Source organism: Achroia grisella, unplaced genomic scaffold, assembly GCF_030625045.1.
Source record: "Achroia grisella isolate CSIRO2021 unplaced genomic scaffold, CSIRO_AGI_Agris_v1 utg42940, whole genome shotgun sequence".
Taxonomy (NCBI): Eukaryota; Metazoa; Arthropoda; class Insecta; order Lepidoptera; family Pyralidae; genus Achroia; species Achroia grisella.
In genome coordinates this window covers 17,614-41,790 of record NW_026712855.1, presented here as the reverse complement: position 1 = coordinate 41,790, position 24,177 = coordinate 17,614, and the positions used below count along the sequence as shown (strand labels likewise).

General features: G+C 33.6%; 1 protein-coding gene across 1 annotated transcript in view; it reads left to right on the top strand.

Annotated features, from left to right (window-relative positions):
• Positions 1 to 24,177, top strand: part of LOC131844928 (uncharacterized) — a gene marked incomplete at its 5' end in the record, with an annotated part of 33,210 nt that overhangs the window by 6,830 nt on the left and 2,203 nt on the right. Inside the window, 2 exons of the mRNA XM_059193926.1 lie at positions 15,093 to 15,243; positions 23,762 to 23,883. Of these exons, the coding sequence (XP_059049909.1) occupies positions 15,093 to 15,243; positions 23,762 to 23,883 (273 nt within the window). The remainder of the gene's footprint in view (positions 1 to 15,092; positions 15,244 to 23,761; positions 23,884 to 24,177) is intronic.

The window sequence follows — 24,177 nt, the reverse complement described above, 5'->3', positions numbered from 1 at the left end:
GTGATCTAGTGGTTTAGCAAAATGCTTTAAACTGGTTCGATTCCTTGCACCGTAAAAATTTGTATTTCCGTAAGCATCAGAAGTAAAGCGATGTGCTTAACCGTTTGACCACTGATGCCGTCAAAATTGTATTGTAATACAGTGATGTTTTTACTGTTACTAGCTTTATATTGCGGTTTCGCGTGGATCCGTTATTACATACTATTGTTAGAATTCTGAAACAACATATACATAGAAAACACCCAAACCAATACAAACAATCATACTCATTAATACAATTTAATTTGTTTGTAATGTTCGAGGAATAGAACCCGCGATAATCGGAAGTAAAGTGTGCTAAACCGCTATACCACCGAGGTCGTCAAACACAAGCCACCAGCAACGTATCAAGGTAATTTTTTTTTAATTACAAAATAAAATAAAAAAGTGTGTTTGTGCAAGTCTTGTAATAAATGTTTTTCTAATACAATTCAACAATAGAATATAGTATTGCGACCTTGTGCGTCTCGAAACTCAAATATACTTGTAATTATTGTTAATTGATTTTTAGCAATGGCAACTTTTATTGGTCTATAAGCGACAGATTATATAATAACCTAATTGGTGTTATTATATATGTATACTAGCTGTATCCGCGACATCGTCCGCGTAGAATTTAACTTTATTTTTCTAAAATAAAAGTAGCCTAAGTTACTCCTTATTACATCAGCTACCTGTCAATAAAAGTCCCGTCAAAGTTCGTGCAGCCATTTCAGAGATTAGCCGGAACAAATAGACAAACAGACAAAAAATGTAAAAAATGTTATTTTGGTGTATGTACCGTATTTATGTCATTATGCATGTAGTAAAAAACGGTTATTTCAATATTACAAACAGACTCTCCAATTTTATTTATATGTATAGATGTGTAGATAAGCGATAGATTATATAATAATATAATTGGTGTTATTATGTATGTATATATGTATGCTCGACCTCGGTGAACTAGCGGTTTAGCACACTGCCTCACCTTCTGAAGATCGGGTATTCGATTTCCGTATACATAATCTAAAACAATATATTCATAAATACTACTGTTGGATCCTTTAGAATTAAGTGCTCTTTAAATGTATTTTTAGCCTATTTTTCTTCGAACGGCCTCGGTGGTCTAGTGGTTTAGCACACCGCCGTACTTCCGATGGTCGCGGGTTCGATTCCTCGCACGGCACAAACATTTTTATTCATGAGTATGATTGTTTGTATCGGTCTGGGTGTTTTCTATGTATAATATGTACGTACTCACGAAAAAAATATCTATGTATTCGTATCAGTTATCTAGTACTCATAACACAAGCTTTAGCTAGCTTAACACGGGTCTAGATGGCGCTGTGTGAATTGTCCTGAGATTATTATATTATATTATGATTATTCTCATATATCACTAGGTTACCCGCGCAATTTCCTCTGCATCACACTTACTTGGCATTTATGTTTATAACTAGCTTTTTCCCGCGGCTTCGCACGCGTTAATTTAACCCTTAGGGGTGGAAAACTTCAGCTCGATCCGTCCAGTGGTTTGGGCTGTGCGTTGATAGATCACTATGTCAGTCACCTTTGAGTTATATATATTTAGATTCTCGCGTCACAATATTAGTCAGCATACTCCTCCGAAAGAGCTTGACCGATTTTTATGAAATTTTACATGCATATTTAGTAGGCCTGAGAATCAGTTACTATCTATCTTTTATACCCCTAAACGATAAGGGTTATCCACCCCTATCTAACACTTATTTTTATTTTTCTATAATGTGGCAAAAATATATTTAAAAAATACATACAACCCTAAATTTTCACCCTTCTGTCACCAACCCCTATTTTTTAATAGTGATTTTAATTTATATGACAAAACAACGTTTTTTACTATAAATATATATCTAATATGTATTTTTATATATGTAGTACTGAAATGTTATTCAAATATAATAAATATGTCAGTCACCATTGAGTTCGACCAACCTACATATTTTTTTTAATTATAGCCTAAGTGTTATTCAAGTTTGTGTCTATAGATGGATGTTTGTTACTCTTTCACGCAAAAACTACGGAACGGATTTTGATGAAACTTTACAGTAATATAGGTTAGGCATCAGAATAACGTTGGAGCAATAAAGTCGCAGCGTGGGTAGGCCTCCAGAAAGATGGACCGGCGATCTGGTTAAAATCGCTGGAAAGCGATAGAGCAGCGCAGGACCGATCGTCGAGGAGATCTTTGGGGGATGCCTTTGTTCATCAGTATACGTCTTCCAGGCTGAGATGATGTTCAGAATAACACATAGGATATAGTTTATTATTAAGAGAGCAATTCAAAGAGGCAAATATTCTCACCGTTGCTTCTCAATTTATATATCCTATATGTTCATAAAAATCTTGACTTATTTCCAAAAAAGAGCAATATTCATAATATTAATATTAGATTTAAAGACAAACTTGCTGTCCCCAAGTATCGTTTAGAAAAAGTCAATAGGTCTTTTATGGGAAAAGGTATAAAATTTTACAATATGATACCAAAGGATATATTGGAATTACCCTTAAATAAATTCAAAATATCTGTTAAATCATATTTATTGAGCAAAGCCTATTACTCAATAAATGATTACTTGAATGACGAGCGTGCATGGCAATAGTTGTTCATGCACGGGATTTCCACTTAATGTTAGATATAGACACCTATATAAATATACATTGTAAATAAACTGTAGTAATTCAATAGAGTTTCTTGCCAGTTCTTCTCAATTGGATCTATATACCGAACTGGACGATAGGAAAATAAAATTATAATGTAAAAAAAATGACGATAAACGGCTAAAATGTCCTACATGAATAAATGATTTTGAATTTGAAATTTATTGAAATAAAACGTGGGTGAAACCGCGGCAAAGCTAGTACTATACAATAGCATAATCTATTGTATTGTATTTGTTAAATACATAAAAATAATATATTTACTCTTAACCCGAAACTACATAATAATGTAGCGATGTCGTAAATTTAGAAACAATGGTAAAACAATGGAGTTCACATGCCACTGTTGCAGACTAGAGTCGACGCAAACACGCACCGAGACAGTGTGTAGTGTACCAACTTTACAAAATTAGGCCACAGTGCGGCCACACTAATAATAATTAATAATAATGAAATAGAAATATTCTTAACTACCTACCCATGCTGGCTTCGACGGGTGTACATGTACTATACATATAAACATTCCTCTTGAATCACTCTATTATATAAATAAAACCCTTCCAAATCCGTTGCGTAGTTTTAAAGATTTAAGCATACATAGGGGACAGACAGCGACAGCGACTTTGTTTTATACGTGATGTAATAAGGAGTAATTTAGGCTACTTTTATTTTTAAAAAAATCTTATATTTTGGAAAAATAAAGCTAAATTCCACGCGTACGAAGTCGCGGGAACAGCTAGTCTCGGATATACAGCCAGACGCGGCGAAAATGAATTTGTAAACGTTTTATTTCTACATTATGTATGTCTTAAACTATTATTAAATGTACTTAGTGGTAAGATGGTAGACAGTGAAGTGACATAATATAATTTTGTTTTAATAATTTTGATTATAGAATACAAGAAAACTTTAAATGTATCAATATCAAAAGAGTTTCTCAACAAAAACATTATACAATTCTTCGTGTTACGGTTAATTGAAACCACTTACAATTTCATTCACTCCAGTAACCGATACGTCGCGTCACGCTCGAGTGAACCAGTTAAAGCACCTTGAACTTTGGTTAAGTTTAACTTTACGTCATGCATTATTCTTCCAAAGTGTGCGCAGGCGATCTTGCGGCAGATTACTATGTTCTGTTTGTGTCATCCATTTAATTGTACCATTTAATTGACCTTTTGTGTTGTAAGTTGGTGTTTATTTTAATGGTATCACATGAAATGCGTAGGTTCATAATCTTTGAACGAAAAAAAAAATAAAGCAATAACCCAATTAAAAAAAAACTATCATAGAGTAATCTCTATTATGAAATTCGTATTAGATGTCACGGGATCTCAAAAGTTTTAAAATAGGTAGCTGTATTCGTTATGTACTGTATTAGATATTATGGAAGGAAAGTAACCAGCTGATATTTTAGGTCTGTTTAATGGTAATTTCCAGGGAATTTAGTTCTGGATTTGGAACATATCAAAATACTCCAAATATATCATTGGACAATCGCGTGAGCATAATAACACCGTACTGCTATTACTACCGCTACACCTGCCGTCTCGTCGTTTGCACTTCATCTCTGCTCCAGTTACCCTCAACTCATAAGGACGGTATCGTGATTAAACGTTCCAACTTCAGAGTGACCTTTAGATTCAGAACCATACCACTGCCCTGAGACTACAATAAAAAAAATATATATTTGTTGTTATTTTAAATTCTATATTCTAATACAGATTTTCTTTCTAACACTACCATATAGATTATTTTTTTATTTATTTTTCTTAGTGTGGATACAGTAACATACAACGTAACAAGATACGTACCAGTATTATGTACATATATCGTGAAATAATTTATTTAAACATATAAATAAATTATTTCATGATATTTGTACATAATACCCGTATGTACGTACATACACGACATAACGAATATAGAAGAACTAAGTAACTAACTAAGAAGATAGCTTTATTTTTTTAAATTACTAACCCGTTTTTTTTTTTTTTTTTATATCATAATTTGAGCGCGTTTGACCGCAATCTCACCTGATGTTAAGTGATGATGTGGTCTAAGCTGTTACACGCAAGCTCAAATTTCATATATTATTAATCAATGCATATAAATATAATTTGAGTGTCTGTTTGTAATATTGAAATAACCGTTTTTTACTACATGCATATCAATATAAACACGGTACATACACTAAAACAATATTTTTTACAATTTTTGTCAATCTGTCTGTTTGTTCCAGCTGTTCTCTGAAATGGCTGAACCGATTTTGACGGGACTTTTTTTGGCAGGTAGCTGATGTAATAAGGAGTAACTTAGGCTACTTTTATTTTAGAAAAATAAAGTTATATTCCACGCGGACAAAGTCGCGGGAACAGCTAGTCATCGATAAGAAATGTCTTAATACAGTCCTTTATTATATTACAGGATTTCTATTTTCACTTTTACATCCCTATTGTGATCCATTATTTTAAATTATTTTTCTATTAACTATTATACATCTATGTAAATTTACGAATCATTTTTATATAGAAGTCAGATTATCAAAACTATATTTGAACGAAAATAAAACGCGTTCATTTTGTCATTAATGATTTTGTAATATTTGCTACATTGTATTTACACAAAATCTTGAACTTGTAATGTTTACAACATCTGTTTGAAAAACCGAGTTTCTTGTCCATTAATCTGCAATAATACCAGAACGAAAACTAAGACTTGAAATGCTTATATCGATTTTAATTGAATACAGTTTATTTCTGGAATATTCACTTTAGTTTTATTTATTCTCCTAAGAAATAAAGATAGAAATAATCTTTATTCAAATAAACTCATTACAAGCACTTTTGAATAGTCATATTTTGATTCTACCACTCATTCGGAACGCAGATTCATCACAAGAAGAATGAGCAAGAAACTTGTGTGTTGCTCTTTTAAATAGATGTTTTTTTTGTATAATAATTACAGTATAACAAGTAAGAGGTATGCGATAATCAACATAGAAATCGCTACGCACTCATTATTAGTGTAATCAGATAATATTGTCAGTGCTATGGATTGAAAGTTTTTCTATAAAAACTTTATTATCGTTAACGAATTCTTCAATTTTATAGTAAGCTTTTTTGCAAAGGAAGTGTTTTATTTGACATTTAAATCTTTTTTCAGGCAGATTTATAATAAAGAAATGCAAAGAATCTAATAACATACAGCCGTTGTCTTCCGTATAGTCAGTTTTCACTAAAACCGTTCTCACGTCTGTATACATGACCGTTACCACCTCACTGAGCCACTAAACTAGTTTTGCAGTTACCTTGACCTTCACTTGACTTACATAAGCGTTTTCTCGCTGCAAGCGTGCTAGTGACAAAGAAAGTGGCGCGCTTCTGATCGTTCCATTCACTCACTTTCGATTTCATTCATTCACTCATCGCTTTACGTGTAATCCACTTCACTTACTTTCATTTATGTGAATATTTTACAGTTGTTATAAAAAAAGTAAATGTTATATTAAATAAAATAATTGACAGCGTACAAAAGTAAACTGAAAAGAAAGAAACTAGTCACATAGTCTAAAGTTCTAAATGTTTACTACGTAATATAAAATATAATATAATAATAAATAAGTAATAAAAATTAAATAAAGTCGAGACGGCTTTATTTTATTATTTGTTGTTGGCGCAATATGTCATTTTCCACAGATCTCCGTCGGCTTATTCTTCTATGTAATATTGAATACACCATAGACAAAACCACTACACCATAAATAGTATCAAGATACACACATAATAGAAATAATAATAGAGAATACAGAACATAGTGAATTCAACGGCGACCTTGGTGGTTTAGCGGTTTAGTACTTCTTCCGATGCTCGCTGGTTTGATTAAGGTTTGATTCCTCGCACGGTACAAACATTTTGTATTTATAAGTAGGATTGTTTATATTAGTCTGGGTGTTTTGTAAATACATGCATAATATACATAGATGTATGTATTTACAAAAAAAATATATATCTATGCATTTATTCCAGTTGTTTAGTACCTATAGCAAGCAAGGGTAAGGCAAGCTCTGTTTGGCTTGAGACTAGATAGCGCTGTGTGAATTGTCCTATAAAAAAGTAGAAAAACTCTTTTTCTCAAAAGTTTCGATTTTGAAAAAAACTAGAACAATCTCCATTTTTAACGAAATCAGGGTTCTCGATTTTATATACTCGTGAACATAAATATATATTAGAATACCAGAATGATTTAAATTCCAAAAAATAAACATTTAATTTGCATAAAAGGCGCCAAAAAGTGGCATCTGTCAACCGCGCCATAACGTACGCGGGAGCGTAGGTTAAGTAGCACAGAGTACAGATTCACTTTCATTCACAATGCCGTCGAACGAGTAAGATCCACTGACTGAACAAGTTTGGCATTGTCCGTGACCTTTGCGACTGCGCAAGTGTTAATTTCTAGTGTCATTCAATCGTAAAATTATAATTTGTAATGGGCAGGCATTAATAACATAATAGTGCTAATCGTTTTTTTATGCTCACACACTTATATATGGCAGCTAAGCCATTTTGACTTTTGAAATAGGTTACACCTCTTATATGTTAGGTCACTTGATACTGCACGATCGATTATTATTGAGGGAAATATAGAAGGAAAGAGGGGAAAGGGAAGACCAAGGCATAACTACATCTAATGTAATCACTAACTCAATAGACAATTTCAAAAGAGTTAGTGATTACACTAATACAAGCTTACGTAACAATAACAAACTTATTTTACCTAAATGTCGTTTAACTAAAGTTAGCAATTCGTTTTATGGCAATTGCGTAAGGTTTTACAACAAAATACTAGGGTCTGTTATAAATCTGCCTGAAAAAAGATTTAAATGACGATTTTAAAGAATGATTCATATAAAACAGTTCCTTTACAAAAAAGCTTACTATAAAATTGAAGAATTCGTTAACGATAATAATGTTTTTATAGAAAAACTTTAAAGCCATAGCACTGACAATATTATCTGATTACACTAATAATGAGTGCGTAGCGATTTCTATGTTATGTTAATTATCGCATGCCTCTTACTTGTTATACGCAGGCGGGTGCACCATATCATTTTGAACAATTAAAAACAACCTTTTGTATGTTTGTTGTATGTTAATACATACAACAAACATACAAAAGGTTGTTTTCTCACTCAAGAAAAATGTACCAGTCCAGTTTCTTGCCAAACCTCAACTGAAGTAACCGGTAGGACTATAGGGATAGTGGTAAAAAATATGTGAAATTATTATCTAAAAATATAATATATGTGAAAAGTAATTAGTTATCATTCTATAAAAAAATTGTACCTCTTTTTACTGAGTGGTATGAAATTTCGCACACTTATAGTTTAAACGTAATCGTAATACGATTTAGATAAATAAAAGCACAAAGCATTTTTTTCTTTTTACAATAACAATCCAACGCGTTAAGAATAAGAAACCCACATTTTGAAAAATATCACGTGAGATTGGGGGTTGGGGAAAGGGGTTGAATAAAATCTCACGACATCTCACCATCCATATCCATAGAATAGAATAGAATAGAAAATCATTTATTCAAATAAACTTACATTGAAACACTTAATCTACCGCTCGTTCGGAAAGCTGTCTCATCACAAGAAGAACGAGCAAGAAACTTGCATGTTGCTCTTTTAAATAATTTTATAATTACTTTACATTTTTAAGTTTAAGTGTGTGAATACAAACCACCAATTAGCACTAATTCAATTAAATACTCAAATAGAAAAAATATTGAATATATAACCAACTGGTTAAATAATTAATAAGAGGAAATCAGTCATAGTGATTAGAGCAGACCAGTCCCTACAAGCAGCACCCGTTCACGAGTGTGACGGATGAGCCAGCCATCACTGCGCTCGACCATATTTTAGGGAGCCCAATGACCCGGCCCACCACAAATCTGGACATTTTAGTGAGCATGACTACTCAAAACACCAGACCACGTCATAGCTACTCACAATTGCCATCTGATAGTTATAGTATTCACATTTCACATAAGAATGCATGCGGCAATCAATACAAAAACCGCTACGCTTTCATATTTCTAAAATCAATCAATTAAATCAAGAAAGCAATGAGAAAATTAAATTACAGAAAATTCCAAAGAACACCTCCCGTAATTTATGGACGCATCCTTTCACATATCATAAGAGTCTGTAATAGACCTACATGAATTAAGATATTTTGAATTTTCATTTGAATTATTGTCTATAGTTTTACTGAATGTCAAACATACTATAACCATAATAGATTCACTAATTATATCTTGTTTAAATTGATAATGTCGAATTGCGACGGCTGTAAGAGCACTAGTTACTATTTTAATATTTATTACATATTTTTATACTTCCTTATTGTAGACTAGCTGTACCCGCGACTTCGTCCGCGTGGAATTATACTTTATTTTTCTAAAATAAAATAATGTTTCTAAAATAAAAGTAGCCTAAGTTACTCCCTATTACATCAGCTACCTGCCAAAAAAGTCCCGTAAAAATCGGTTTCCGAGATTAGACGGAACAAACAGACAGACAGACAGACAAACATTTTAAAAAGTGTTTTTTTTGTATATGTTGCGAATTTATATTCATATACATGCAGTAAAAAACGGTTATTTCAATATTACAAACAGACACCGCAATTTTATTTATATGTATAGATACCTAATGACTTACCTACGTAAAACTTTGGACGCATAAAGTAGATTTAAAGTAATTTAATTCAACATTTTTATCGTCTCGTACATATATCAAGAACTTGTTTTAAGTATATCATATTACCATATCGTATGTATATAGAAAAATAAAGTTAAATTCCATTTAACTTTATTTTTCTAAAATAAAAGTAGCCCAAGTTACTCCTTATTACGTCATCTACCAGCCAAAAAAAGTCCCGTCAAAATCGGACCAGTCATTTTAGAGATTAGCCGGAACAAACAGATGGACAAAAATTGTAAAAAGTGTTAATTTGGTGTATGTACCGTATGATATTTCAATATTACAAACAGACGCTCCAATTTTATTTATATGTATAGATGTTTGTTATGCGACCTTGGTAGATAAAATCACTACTTCATCTTTATATAGTATCAGAAAAAAATCCTCTCCGTGTCTGTCTGTTAATCTAATTACATCTACTAAACAACGCGATGAATTTTGATACAGTTTTTACTTTTATTCAGGGAATTTCTTCAAGTTTATGTACTTCGCCATTTCGTGTGCAAATGTTTATTGTTTACAAATAGTAATAAATTAATAAAGTTGTTATTAAATATATATAATACCTAGATTCACGGCCTCGATTGTCTAGCGGTTGAGCACACATCTTTACTTTCCGTTAGTCGTGGATTCGATTTCTCGCACAGTGCAAACATTTGTATTCATGAGTATGATTGTTTGTATCGGTCTGGGTGTTTACTATCTATAATATACTATATACCATCACGTGCTTCTTTCTTATTCCTCGGGCTCGGCATAATATGTTTTTATATAATTCTATGAATTAAAAAAACATTAATGACATAAGCTCTGCTTAGCTTGAGTTTATGTGGTTCTAGTTATTTTTAAACTTTCGTGTTTAATATACATTATTTATATTATTAACCGGGTCTAACACGAACTAATTTTATGGCAAATAAAATGTGTGTTTAGACCCGGTTAATAATATAAATAATTTATATGGTTCTGTGTAGATTATTATTATTATTAAAAAAAAATTTAAATAAACATATCTTACAAAGCAAGCTGCGACTTTAATATCGTATTTAGTAGAACTTAGTATAAATCACAAGTATCAATAAACCATTTATGTAATACTAGCCACTTATTCCGGCTTCGCATGGGTGTACATGTATAATACATATAAACCTTCCTCTTGAATAACTCTATCTAATAAAAAAAAAACCGCTTCAAAATCCGTTGCGTAGTTTTAAAGATTTAAGCATACATAGGGACAGACAGCGACAGCGACTTTGTTTTATACTATGTAATGATGAAGACATTTATTATTCACATAAATTAAATGTGTGTCTCTATGTTTGTAGTCTCCCATAACAACCGTGACAATGCTATCGACCTGGCTCCACTCGGAATGCGGTAGTAGAATAAAGCCTTGATCTTTTGACATTTTGAACCGTATTCAGTTGATCTTATAACATAGTTTTGATTGATAGGTCTATTTACTTTTATTATCTTTGATATGTCAGAAAAACTTTTACAAATCGGTGCCTAAAAATTTTTAAATTTTGCGTATTATGGGTCGCAGAGCAAGCTTGGAGATGATTTGTTTTGTGTGTTTTACTTTTATTAGTCTATGCTGAGATTTTGTTTATGGTAGCCGGCATCTTTTGCTACAAAAATATCATAATAAATATTGTTCCTATGTTTTAAATATATTAAAGTATCGAAATTCGTTTTGTTTCACTCGGCCCGAAGAACCCTATACAATTAAAATTATTTATATTAAGTTTATTTGAATAAACATTATTTCTATTTCTATTCCATGAATGTACATATTTCGAAGGACTGAAATGATGATTCCTAATATCAAGTATTTCTAATGTTATCTATTATCGTGTATATAAAACTTTATTTTTAACATAATTGCGATATTCACGACGGATGACGACCATTTTGGAAATCACACTAATTGTATGGACTGCATGCTACGATTATAGACTTTTTGCTCTATTATTTCATCAGCTACTAGTTGTTTCATAGACAATACTTATGTAGTTAAGTTGTTTAAAAATAAATTGTTTCCAAAATAAAAACTTAACAATTCGCTATGGTACGCAGCTGAGAATAGTCTAATAACGAGATATTATTATAGTTTTTGTATTGTTTTTTAGAACATTATGAGGTTGCAGTTATAATCATGTTGTTATTATAAGTGCGTAGCATCTTCATGTAATATAAATAGGTATATATCAGGGGATTTTTATTATATTTGTGTAGTGATTATGGCTATTCCCATTTGTCGATGGTTATAACGTACTCTGTGGAAAATGCACAGAATAAATAACACAGATTGGCAGTCTGTATTATGAAATGGCGGGAACTGTCAACTAAATTGTGAAGAGTGAATTCGTTTTTTATTTAAATTTTTAAATAAAGAACAGTTTGTATACGCATGCAATGCAATATCATTTTTTCTTTTTAATTTGTTAATTATTTATTGTTATGATTAGAATTGCCAGATTCTTTTGCAGCCTATAAGGTGTAAATGTTTAAATAGGTAAAAAAATACGGGAATTTAGCTTATTAGGGACAAATAAAAATCAAAATTAAATAGTGACATTCTTTGTTTTTTTTTATATATTTTTCTGAGGAGCAAGTCAGCTTTAACTTATTTTATTGGTTTTAACATACTTATAAAAATATATACTTATAATCGTAATTAAAAACGGTTATCAACTCGCTTTTTTTTAATTACCGATACGTGCGTGAGTAGTGTTGTCTAACGTAGATCGATCGATTTAATAATAAAAATCAAAGCACGATTCGAACACCGAACAGAGTCAGTCCCGCTGGGACATTTTAATCCACGCCTAAAATGCGGGACGTCCCGGGATATACGGGACGTCTGGCAACGCTAGATACATATTATATATTTTTAATTTCTCCGTATAATTCCGTAATTACTTACAATTAAAATTTAAAATATATGACATTAAACAGCAATATATTCGTGTTACTGGCTAATTGGTCGATGCAAAAACCTAATAACCAATTAATATTTTAATCGAACGATTGAAACCAAGTCTCACGCTGCAATTAGTAATTTTGACTGACATTCAGGGTCGGCTTCTGAATTTAGATTGACTGGTATTTATAAGAATAGATGAATACTCAATTATCCGACACTAGCTGTGCCCGCGGTTTCTCGCGCGTGTCTACAGCCTGTATTATTCTGATGTATAAGCATTCAGTAGTTTTTACGTGAAAGAGTAATAAACATGCATCCATAATCAGAAACTTTGCGTTTGTAATATTAACTAGCTTTTGCCCGCGGCTTCGCTCGCGTTAATTTATCCCCTTAGGGGTGGAATTTATCAAAATCCTTACTTAGGGGATGCCTACGTCATAGTAGCTTTATGCATGCAAAGTCTCAGCCCGATCGGTTTAAAATTGACAAAGTTTCATACAAACTTTCATCCCCCATTTTATCCCATTGGGGGTAGAATTAATCAAAATCCTTTCTTAGCGGATGCCTACGTCATAACATCTACCTGCGTGCCAAATTTCAGCCCGATCCGTCCAGTGGTTTGGGCTGTGCGTTGATAGATCACTATGTCAGTCACCTTTGAGTTATATATATTTAGATAAGTACTGGTGCAATTATGTGAAACGTACTCGTTCTTACATTGTAAAAATGCTTAGACTCCGTGATCGTAGCAATAGGACGCTAAAAGTTTGGATTGAGCAGATATATGTTAGTCCGTATTTACCCCGCATCCGTAATTCTATACTTATATCTATACTTAATTCTATCAAATACTTTCCAGTACTCTTTGTCTATTTAATATGTATATACATGTAATTATAACCGTAATGACTGTCTGTACTAAAATAAAATAAAAATACAGTAGAATCCCGAATATCCGGACTCATTCTCTCTAATTATCAATTTAGATATTTGAGGATTTGTACTTAACGAGAGAGAACATGAAATAAAGACTGAAACTGAGGTTGTATGTCAAGTACCATCTCACGTAGAAGCTTTTAAAGCTCTAGATGTTGCTTTTAAGTGGTTTGAAAGACAGGACGAATCGGATCCCAAAGAGTTGCAACTGAAGCGCATCAGGGACTTGGCCGCAATGAAAACATGTGATTAATTGCGTCAAAGATCAATAAATAACAAGTAATTTCAACCAAAATTTTAAATTTTCTATACTTTAGCTCGTTTTTTATATACCGTATTATCTAAGTAAAACCAATTACATAATGAAAAATTATTAAAATTTAAATATTATTTTCGATTATATGGTATACCTGGTTTTAATTGATCCGGATAATCGGGATTTTTTTATACTACGATGGTGGCAATCAAGCATCGTATGCTTGATTGCCACCATCGTAGTATAAAAAAAATCCCATCTGATTGTAAATGGTTACCGTAGCCTATGAACGCCTGAAACACCAGGGGTATCACGTGCGCGTTGCCGACCCTTAAGAAACCTTAATATACCCTTCTTGAAAACCCCATGCTGTAGTCTCGTGGGAAAACCTCGGCAGGAAGTTCATTCCACAATCTAAGTGTACGCGGGAGGAAGCTCCTCTGAAAACGAACTATCCGAGACCACTTAGGTTCTAGCAAGTTGGGATTAAGTCCCTACCACGTTAGATTCAAGTATACACAGTGAAATGGACCATGAGCATTCACCATGATATCATCATCACCTGCTTCTTCTTTATCCCATTTATTTGGGGCGTAGTATGTTTTTCTCTTCCATTCATCCCTGTTCGCAGTCATCTCGTCATTTACTCCCTTTCTTACCATATCATCTTTCACACAGTCCATCCATCTCTTTTTCGGTCTTGCTCTGCCCTCATATCTATTCATATGTAACACCTAACAACCATGAACAGTCAGAGGTATTGTCAACTCTCGATGTCATTCAACATGATGGTAATAGAAATATAGTAGAAATGATATGTATTCAAATAAACTTAATATAAGCACTTATGAATAGTCACATATTTTATTCTACCGCTCATTACTATCTCATTAATACCTCTACCCAGACCACTTAGGTTCCAGCGTGTGGGGATGAATCCCCATGGATGTATTCCACTGTACTTGAATAGAAATAGAATAGAAATAATCTTTATTCAAATAAACTCATTACAAGCACATTTGAATAGTCATATTTTGATTCTACCACTCATTCGGAATGCAGATTCATCACAAGAAGAATGAGCAAAAAACTTGAGTGTTGCTCTTTTTAATAGATGTTTTTTTTATATAAATAATTACAGTGTAACAAGTAAGAAGCATGCGACAATCAACATAGAAATCGCTACGCACTCTTATTAGCATAATCAGATAATTTTGTCAGTGCTATGTATTTAAAATTTTTCTACAAAAACATTATTATCGTTAACGAATTCTTCAATTTTATAGTAAGCTTTTTTGCAATGGAAGTGTTTTATTTGACATTTAAATCTTTTTTCTGGCAGATTTATAATAGACTCTGGTATTTTATTGTAAAACCTTACGCAATTGCCATAAAACGAATTACTAACTTTAGCCAAACGACATTTAGGTAAAATCAGTTTGTTATTGTGAATGACTTATAAAATCTATTGTTTCCAGGTATACCACATGTGTGATGGTCTCGGCCGCCAGTTCAGCTACACCTGCCCCAATACCACGCTGTTCCAGCAACGGATGCTGATCTGCGACCATTGGTACATGGTGAACTGCTCCAAGTCGGAGAGCGACTACGACGCCAACCTTCTAATAGGTAAGCAGAATTATTTATTTATTTATTCATTTATTTCAGGGCCTAGCCTAACTAGGGCCTAGTTAATATTATAAATAACTTATAGACTAACATACATATAATATAATATTTAAAAACTAATACAATAATATTGTCTGTGTGATCACGGCACTGAAGACGGCAATCTGCCACGGTAGCGCCGATACACCACACCTTTCGGCCACTAGTCCTCTTTCATGAAGGTGGGTAGCAAGTCGGTGGGGACCAGGGCTACAAACGCTTTGAAACTCGCGTTGTGACTCGACTTCAGCTGCGTTACCCTCAATGTCAGGTTACTCTTGGTACGAATATAGTTGTAGATTACTATAATAATTAGACTGGTGATGATGATGATGATGTGTCGTATATCCTAAAATATCGTAAAATCAGTTAAATTTGAATATGTATAGATTTATGTATTTCAATAATTGTTCATGACATGCATCGGTGCGGTAGTTTGGTGGTTTAACACACCGCTATACTTCCGACGGTCGCGGCTTCGAGTCCTCGCACGCTACAAACATGTGTATTCATGAGTATGGATGTTCATATTGGTTTGGGTGTTTTCTATGTATATTATATACAAACATATGTATGTATGTATTTATATCAGTTGTTCTAGTACCCATATCACAAGCTCTGCAGAGTTTGCGACTAGATGCTGCTGTGTGAATTGTGCGATATTATTGTTGTTGTTAGTTTGTTGTGAGATATTATTATTATTTTTTTTTTTATCAAAAATCATCTTTTTTATAAAATGCCTCTAGATGTTAAGTCCGCACTATGCACCTTTATTTGTGTATTTATACATTAAAGTTTTAATAAATAAATAAATAAAATCATATTATTTACTTATAATTTTTTTATTATTCTTATTTAGTTACTTAACAAGTTTATTGTGTATTTAATATTTTATTTTTAATGAATTAATGGCTTAATAGATAATATTCTTACATTTGAATATAAAAATATAAAGTTACAATAATTATTCAAAAGAGCAACACGCAAGTTTCTTGCTCGTTCTTCTTGTGATGAGGCATCTATCCGAATGAGCGGTAGATTAAAAAAAACTATTCAAAAGTGTTAGGATTGTGGTTTATTTGAATAAATATTTTTCTATTCTATTCTTCTAAGACTTGTCAAATGTAACAGTAATATTTGTAGATGAACTTCGTTACTATCTGTGCTACAAATCATAGCACAGCTTGAGGCAAATGTCATAAATCACCCGCAAGCGGTTATTAGACGATCTAGAACAAAACCGTGAACAAAAATGCATAACAATGCAATTTTTTTACTCTACTTTCGCTATTACGTCAGGTAACAAGACTTTGTCTAAGTATAGGCTATCTTAGTGACCCCATTCTATTTCCTAGAAATAAATCTATATAGACAGGAGAAAGGATAGCTAATAATCACAGCAAATAGTTCCACCTACCTCGCTTTATGTAACGTAGGTCAGCCACACAATAGGGAATTGGCTAGTATACAGTTAAAAATTATTAATATTTTCATATTGTTCTACTTGATCTGTAATAAATGACCATTTATTCTTTAACTAAAAACAGGACATTAGTTTATTTGGATCAATTTATAATAATAATGATATGCCTGGACAATTCACACAACGCCATCTAGTCCAAAGGTAAACCAAGCTTGTGTTATGGGTACTGGACATCTGCTGCAAATACATACTTAATTTTTTTTTGTAAATAGATAATTAATATACATAGAAAACACGCAGGTCGATACAAATAATCATGCTTATGAATGTAGCGTGCGAGGAATCGAACCATCGAAATTAAAGCTGTGTGCTAGAGGACCGAGGTCGTCGTTAATAAATAGTTTTTTGAAGTAACAGATTCAGAAAAAGTTACGATTAAAAAAAATATACCCGATAAACATTTGGTTTTTGCTTATATATCGGAGCAACAAAAGGAGCTGGTGTATATCTATATATATATATATAACTCAAAGGTGACTGACATAGTGATCTATCAACGCACAGCCCAAACCACTGGACGGATCGGGCTGAAATTTGGCATGCAGGTAGATGTTATGACGTAGGCATCCGCTAAGAAAGGATTTTGATTAATTCTACCCCAAGGGGATAAAATAGGGGATGATAGTTTGTATGAAACTTTATCAATTTGAAATCGATCGGGGTGAGTCTTTGCATTCATAAATCTACTATGAACCATGAATTTGTCATGATGGGCTAACTGACCTGACCTCATGCTCATCTTATCATCTTCCACTGGTGCCCCGCCAGCGTAAACCGTTAGCGCAGGCAGGTGCACCATTCCATTATAATAAAAAAAAAATCTACTATGACGTAGGCACCCCCTAAGAAAGGATTTTGATAAATTCCACCCCTAAGGGGATAAATTAAAGCGAGCGAAGCCGCGGGCAAAAGCTAGTTTAAAATAAGATCGAAACACTTGGCATATCTTTTTTATATTCACCCTAACTGTAATCATCACAAGCGAGCATGACTTTAAATTTCGCGCCAAACAGATCTCCGAAAACTGGGCAATTTTTCGTCGTAGAGTTCAAATCAAAGTCACAAGGACTCATAATTATAAAACGGGACAGTCTCGTTCAAAATGGAACGTTTGGTCATATTATCTGCGATCGATAGATTAGATTCGATTCGTTCATTGTACATCGAATAGTCGATTAATCGAGTCATGACTTTATCAATGAGTAGTGTCAATCAAATCTCATCAGGCTTTATTGAAGTGATATTCAACATTCTGATGTTATGGCGGGAAATGAGTTTATTGATCTGATTATGAATTTACAATAGTGTATTGATTATATAAACCAGCGCGTTTTGAAATATGAAATTTATGATATATTTAACAATATATGACGACCTCGGTGGTCTAGCGGTCTAGCACACCGCTTTACGTCCGATGGTCGCGGGTTTGATTCCTCGCACGGTATGAACATTTGTATTCATAAGTATGATTGTTTGTCTGGGTGTTTTCTATGTATAATATGTATGTATTTACGAAAAATAAATTATCTATGTACTTGTATCAGTTATCTAGTATCAATAACACAAGCTTTAGCTAGCTTAACTTGGGTCTAGATGGCGCTGTGTGAATTGTCCTGAGATTATTATTATTATATAATACATGTACACCCGTGCAACGCCGGGACGAGTAGCTAGTAAATCATAAACCAAACACATGAGTTAGTTACGTGAATAGACGTAATCAAATTATTCTTGCCCTTGACTTGACTGCTTGACCGCTGTATATGATGATCGCCAATAAATAACCTATGATTGGGCCAAACATTCGATGTTGGCGTTGCGTGACCCCACAATAATTATATATTTCGTCCAAGATACATAATGCAAATATTTCCTTGTTAATTTAGGAAGCTTTTAGCGTTCGTGAACTTGTTAGTATGTAAGAATTAATTATTTGAATAAAAAAATATTTAATACTTAATTTTGTGTGTAGGCTGCAGTTAATACATAACCTTATAAATATTGACATTAACATTTGACGGCCGTTGGTCGCGGGTTCGATTCCTCGCACGGCACAAACATGTATTCATGAGTATGATTGTATCGGTTTGGGTGTTTTCTACGTATAATATGTATGTATTTACGAAAAAAAATCTATGTATTTGTATCAGTTGTCTCGTACCCATAACACAAGCTTCAGCTAGCTTAACTTAAGTCTAGATGGCACTGTATGAATTGTCCTGAGATTATTATTATTATTAACAAAAATCTCACAAAATATAGTTCAATACGTTTATAACTGTTTATAGCTAAGTTTACAACTAACAAAATCGCAGATGAATAAATCTGGAACCAATAATTACCAAAACGCCTACTAAATCTATATAGGCAAAACTAACAATGATAGGGATAAGCCCCTCCGATCGATCCCCCGTCCAATTGAAACGGGGTCGAAATTACGACTGCCTGAGCCGAGGTTCGAACCCCTAGCGGTGCCCTCAGACTGAAGTCGTATACGTCAGTTTTTCCTTTGGTTTGGAGTGCACTGCACTCACCCCCTATCGTCCGGTGAAGCTGTAAAGGCCAGCTGCGGCCAACAGCATTAGAGTAGTCCGAAAAAAAAACAGTCCACGTTACAACACGCGTCGAATGTAGCAGTATAACGTGGACTGACTTTACACTGGACTTAAATCTATGTTATGTGGAGAGGTACTAATGGAAGGGTGTCGAGTGTTGACAGAAATATTACAAGTATAGGTGTGTGTGTGTGTTTGTCCTGTATTCTCAGAAACGGCTTAACCAATTCAGTTGCGGTTTACACTAATGTATTGCGGTAAGATTCACTTATTTTTTTTATTTCAATAGTTTACAACTCCTTTGTTTGTAACAAAACAGTATTAAACACTTTTTATTTCAAATACCACAACATGAAGTTACATTATTCAATATGATTTTTTTAGTAAACACCAGTTTTGCAAAGCAGTTATTTCAAAGAGATTTTTTTTTTATATTGTTACGTAAATATGTTTTTGTTAAGATACTGTATATTGTTTTGATAAAAATATATTATTTATAATATATTATTTAGGTTTTCATTTCAATTTCAACTGATTTAATCTTATTGTGTTTTTATATTTGAGCCTAAATAAATTAGTGCTGGTTAGTAGTTTGTATTCACACGTTTCGACTTGTAAAATGTGAACTTACAAGGATTGTTTAAAAGAGCAACACACAAGTTTCTTGCTTATTCTTCTTGTGATGAGACAGCTTTCCGAATAAGCGGTAGATTTAAAAAAATGTTGACTATTCAAAAGTGCTTAAATCAAGTTTATTTGAATAAATGATTTTCTATTCTATTCTATTCTAATTCTAGTTTATATTTTTCTTAAATTATCCCGCAGTAACACTGTACTTGTCTATGATCATACTGATGTACCCTACCCCTCTGATCGATCCCCGTCCAGATCAAACGAGGATCGATATTACGACGGCCTGAGCTGAGGTTCGAATACCTACCGGTGCGACCAGACTAAAGTCGTATCCGTCAGACAGGAGTTGGCCTTCAGCCGTTCCATAAGTCCTTCCGCGGGTTTGGAGTGCCATCTGCACTCGCCCCTAACGTCCGGTGAAGCTGTAAAGGACAAAAGCATTAGAGTAGTCCGAAAAAAAAAAAATTAAAAGAAAAAAACTGATGTACCAATATATATCATCAGTAGATATAATTAGTATGTGTGTAAACTTGGGTTTTTACATTCACACCAGGTAAATCGTTTACAAACTATATAAATTACACATAAGTAAATCTGTCCATTCGTATATATCCGTAATTATTATAGAAATCAACATTTATCAATAAAGAAAATACTAAGTTAGAGTTTAATCTATATACATATAAATAAAATTGGAGTGCCTGTTTGTAATATTGAAATAACCATTTTTACTACATGCATATGAATGTAAATGTAATGTAATGTACCTTACATAAACCAAAATAACATTTATTACAATTTTTGTCTGTCTGTTCCGGCTAATCTCTGAAATGGCTGGACCGATTTTGACGGGACTTTTTTGGCAGGTAGCTGATGTAATAAGGAGTAACTTAGGCTACTTTTATTTTAGAAAAAATAATTTATTTTATTATAAAAATAAAGTTAAATTCCACGCGGACGAAATCGGGGTACAACTAGTTTAATATATTATTTAAACTGTAATTCAGCCCGAAGAATTGCGACTTTGAAGTGGCAATGGGCGGGCACATAGCTCGTAGGACAGATGGCCGTTGGGGCAGTAAAGTCCTCGAGTGGCGACCACGGACCGGAAGACGCAGCGTGGGAAGGCCTCCAGCAAACCGACGATCTGGTCAAGATCGCGGGAAGGCATATATGCGAGCAGCGCAGGATATATCGTCGTGGAGATCTTTGGGGAGGCCTATGTCCAGCAGTGGACGTCTTCCGGGCTGCGATGATGATGATGATGATGAATTCATTAAATTAAGTAATGAAAATATCGTGTAATCAATTACTTTATCTACAGCTATAAAAACAATTTTTTTATATATATCTTTTATATTGAGGGATTTGTTCTCCCTTTGAGGGGGTGATAGACGAGGGTTGAAGTCAGGCCGGTCATAAAAAAACTGAAGCCAAAACCATTCTCTTGTGATATGAATTTGAGTGAAAGAATTGATGATGATGAGGGGGTGATAGACTTGTGGCGATTTACGGATAGTGCGCGGCCACACCGTTGCCTAGCGACGTTGTGGACTGCTTATAACAAGCCTGTCAGATTGGGATCTAATCGCTTCTTCCCATACATTTAATATAAGTTTTATATATAACTAGCTGTCCCGGCAAACGTTGTTTTGCCTTAAAATAAAAAAAAAAAATAGGGGTGGACTACCCCTAACATTTAGGGGGATGAAAAATAGATGTTGGCCGATTCTCAGACCTACTCAATACGCTCAGAAAATTTCATGAGAATCGGTCAAGCCGTTTCGGAGGAGTATGGGAACGAAAACTGTGACACGAGAATTTTATATATAAGATATACATGTAATGCGTAGGAATGAAGATCATATATTAAGGAAGGTGTTACATCTGAATGTGGATGGTTATAAGGGCAGAGGAAGACCGAAAAAGAGATGGATGGACTGTGTGAAAGATGATATGGTAAGAAAGGGAGTAAATAACGAGATGACTGCGAACAGAGATGAATGGAAGAGAAAAACATATTACGACGACCACAATGTATATATACTAGCTGACCAGGTAAACTATTAAAAATACTCCTGTATGAGAACGAAAACTGTGACACGAGAATTTTATATATAAGATAATTAAACTATGCAACTATTGTAAATAACGCAAGAATTTGTACATGTACATTTGTACACCACTGGACTAGTTGTGTCATCTTCCTTCACCTGTTTCAGGCGTTCATAGGCTACGGTAACCATTTACCATCAGATGGGCCGTATGCTTGATTGCCACCATAGTATGTAGATAAAAAAAAACCTGTCTCTGCACTTTAATTCGCAAAAATGGGAAAATATGAATAAAAGTTTGCAATATACTTAATGATTACCAATGTGTTTGTTTATTAATAATTAATGATAAACAAACTTTAATAATCTTTATGTAAGAAATATATCAAACATTTTTTTTTATAGAATGTAGGTATAACTGAATAGCAAAAGGCGCTAAATTTAACAGCTCATTCAATATTGGAGGTGTCAAATACCAAATGTTGTTTGCTAACACGTAATTGATGTTTATATAGGTATCAAAAGTCAATATTATGTACGTACCTTTTGGTAATTAATAATGTTAGAGAATATCTATATATGTATATATATATTACTTAAAGGTGTCTGACATAGTGATCTATCAACGCACAGCTCAAACCACTGGACGGATCGGGCTGAAATGTGGCATGCAGGTAGATGTTATGACGTAGGCATCCGCTAAGAAAGGATTTTTATTAATTCTACCCCCAAGGGGATAAAATAGGGGATGAAAGTTTGTATGAAACTTTGTCAATTTTAAACCGATCGAGCTGAGACTTTGCATGCATAAATCTACTATGACGTAGGCATCCCCTAAGAAAGGATTTTGATAAATTCCACCCCTAAGGGGATAAATTAATGAGAGCGAAGCCGCGGGCAAAACCTAGTCTATACATTAAATAAAATTGGAATGTCTATTTGTAATATTGAAATAACCGTTTTTTACTATATGCATATGAATATAAATACGGTATATACACCAAAATAACATTTTTTACGATGTTTGTCTATAGAATAGAATAGAATAGAATAGAAAATCATTTATTCAAATAAACTTAATTTAAGCACTTTTGAATAGTCATAACAATTTGTTTTTTATCTACCACTCGTTCGGAAAGCTGTCTCATCACAAGAAGAACGAGCAAGAAACTTGTGTGTTGCTCTTTTAAATAATCCTTGTAAGTTTACATTTACAAGTCGAAACGTGTGAATACAAACTACCAACAAGCACTAATTTTTTGGGTCAAATATAATCTTGCAATAAGATTAAATCAGTCGTAGTGATAAGAGCAGACCAGTCCCTACAAGCAGCACTCGTTCACGAGTATGACGGATGAGCCAGCCATCACTGCGCTCGACCATATTTTAGGTCTGTTTGCTCCGCCTAATCTCTGAAATGGCTGGACCGATTTTGGCGGGACTTTTGTTGGCATGTAGCTGATGTAATAAGGAGTAACTTGGGCTACTTTTATTTTAGAAAATACAGTTAAGTTCCACGCGAACGCAGTCGCGGGTACAGCTAGTAAATTATATAGATATCAATGTTAGAAAGAAAAGACATAGAAAACACCTAGACTAAAAAAAATGTCGTCATAAATACAAATCTTTGTACTGTATGAGAAGGAGAACCTGCGACCGTCAGATGTAAGGCAATGTGCTAAACCATATGGACCACATTAGTGACACATATTATATATACATGTGTTAATCACAATATGATTGTTACATTGCAGGTCAGCGTGATAAACCGTTCGTATCTGAAGAGGAGATGCGCCTGCGCACACCACGCCCTGACATCTTGTCTGTACCGCCCAACAACAACTACTACGATGGACTCAGAGAAGCAGAGTCTAAGGTAAATGTATACTGCATATTCTATGTGGTTGTAGCCCATTTATTCATGAACGAAATATCCCCTTTGGAAAGTTTACACTCTTTCCAGAGGAGATAAAAACGATCGCTCCTAAGAATATCCTTCAATTCTTGTCCCTGACGGGTCTAGGTAGCGAACTCTGAAAAGGGCGAGCACAATAGATCTATGTAGTTCGCAGTGCTACAGGTGCTAAACCTGACAATAGCCCATACAACCCAATAAAAAAAAAAATGTAAATCTATACTTGAGTTGAATTAGGTTTTGTTGTTTTTTAAT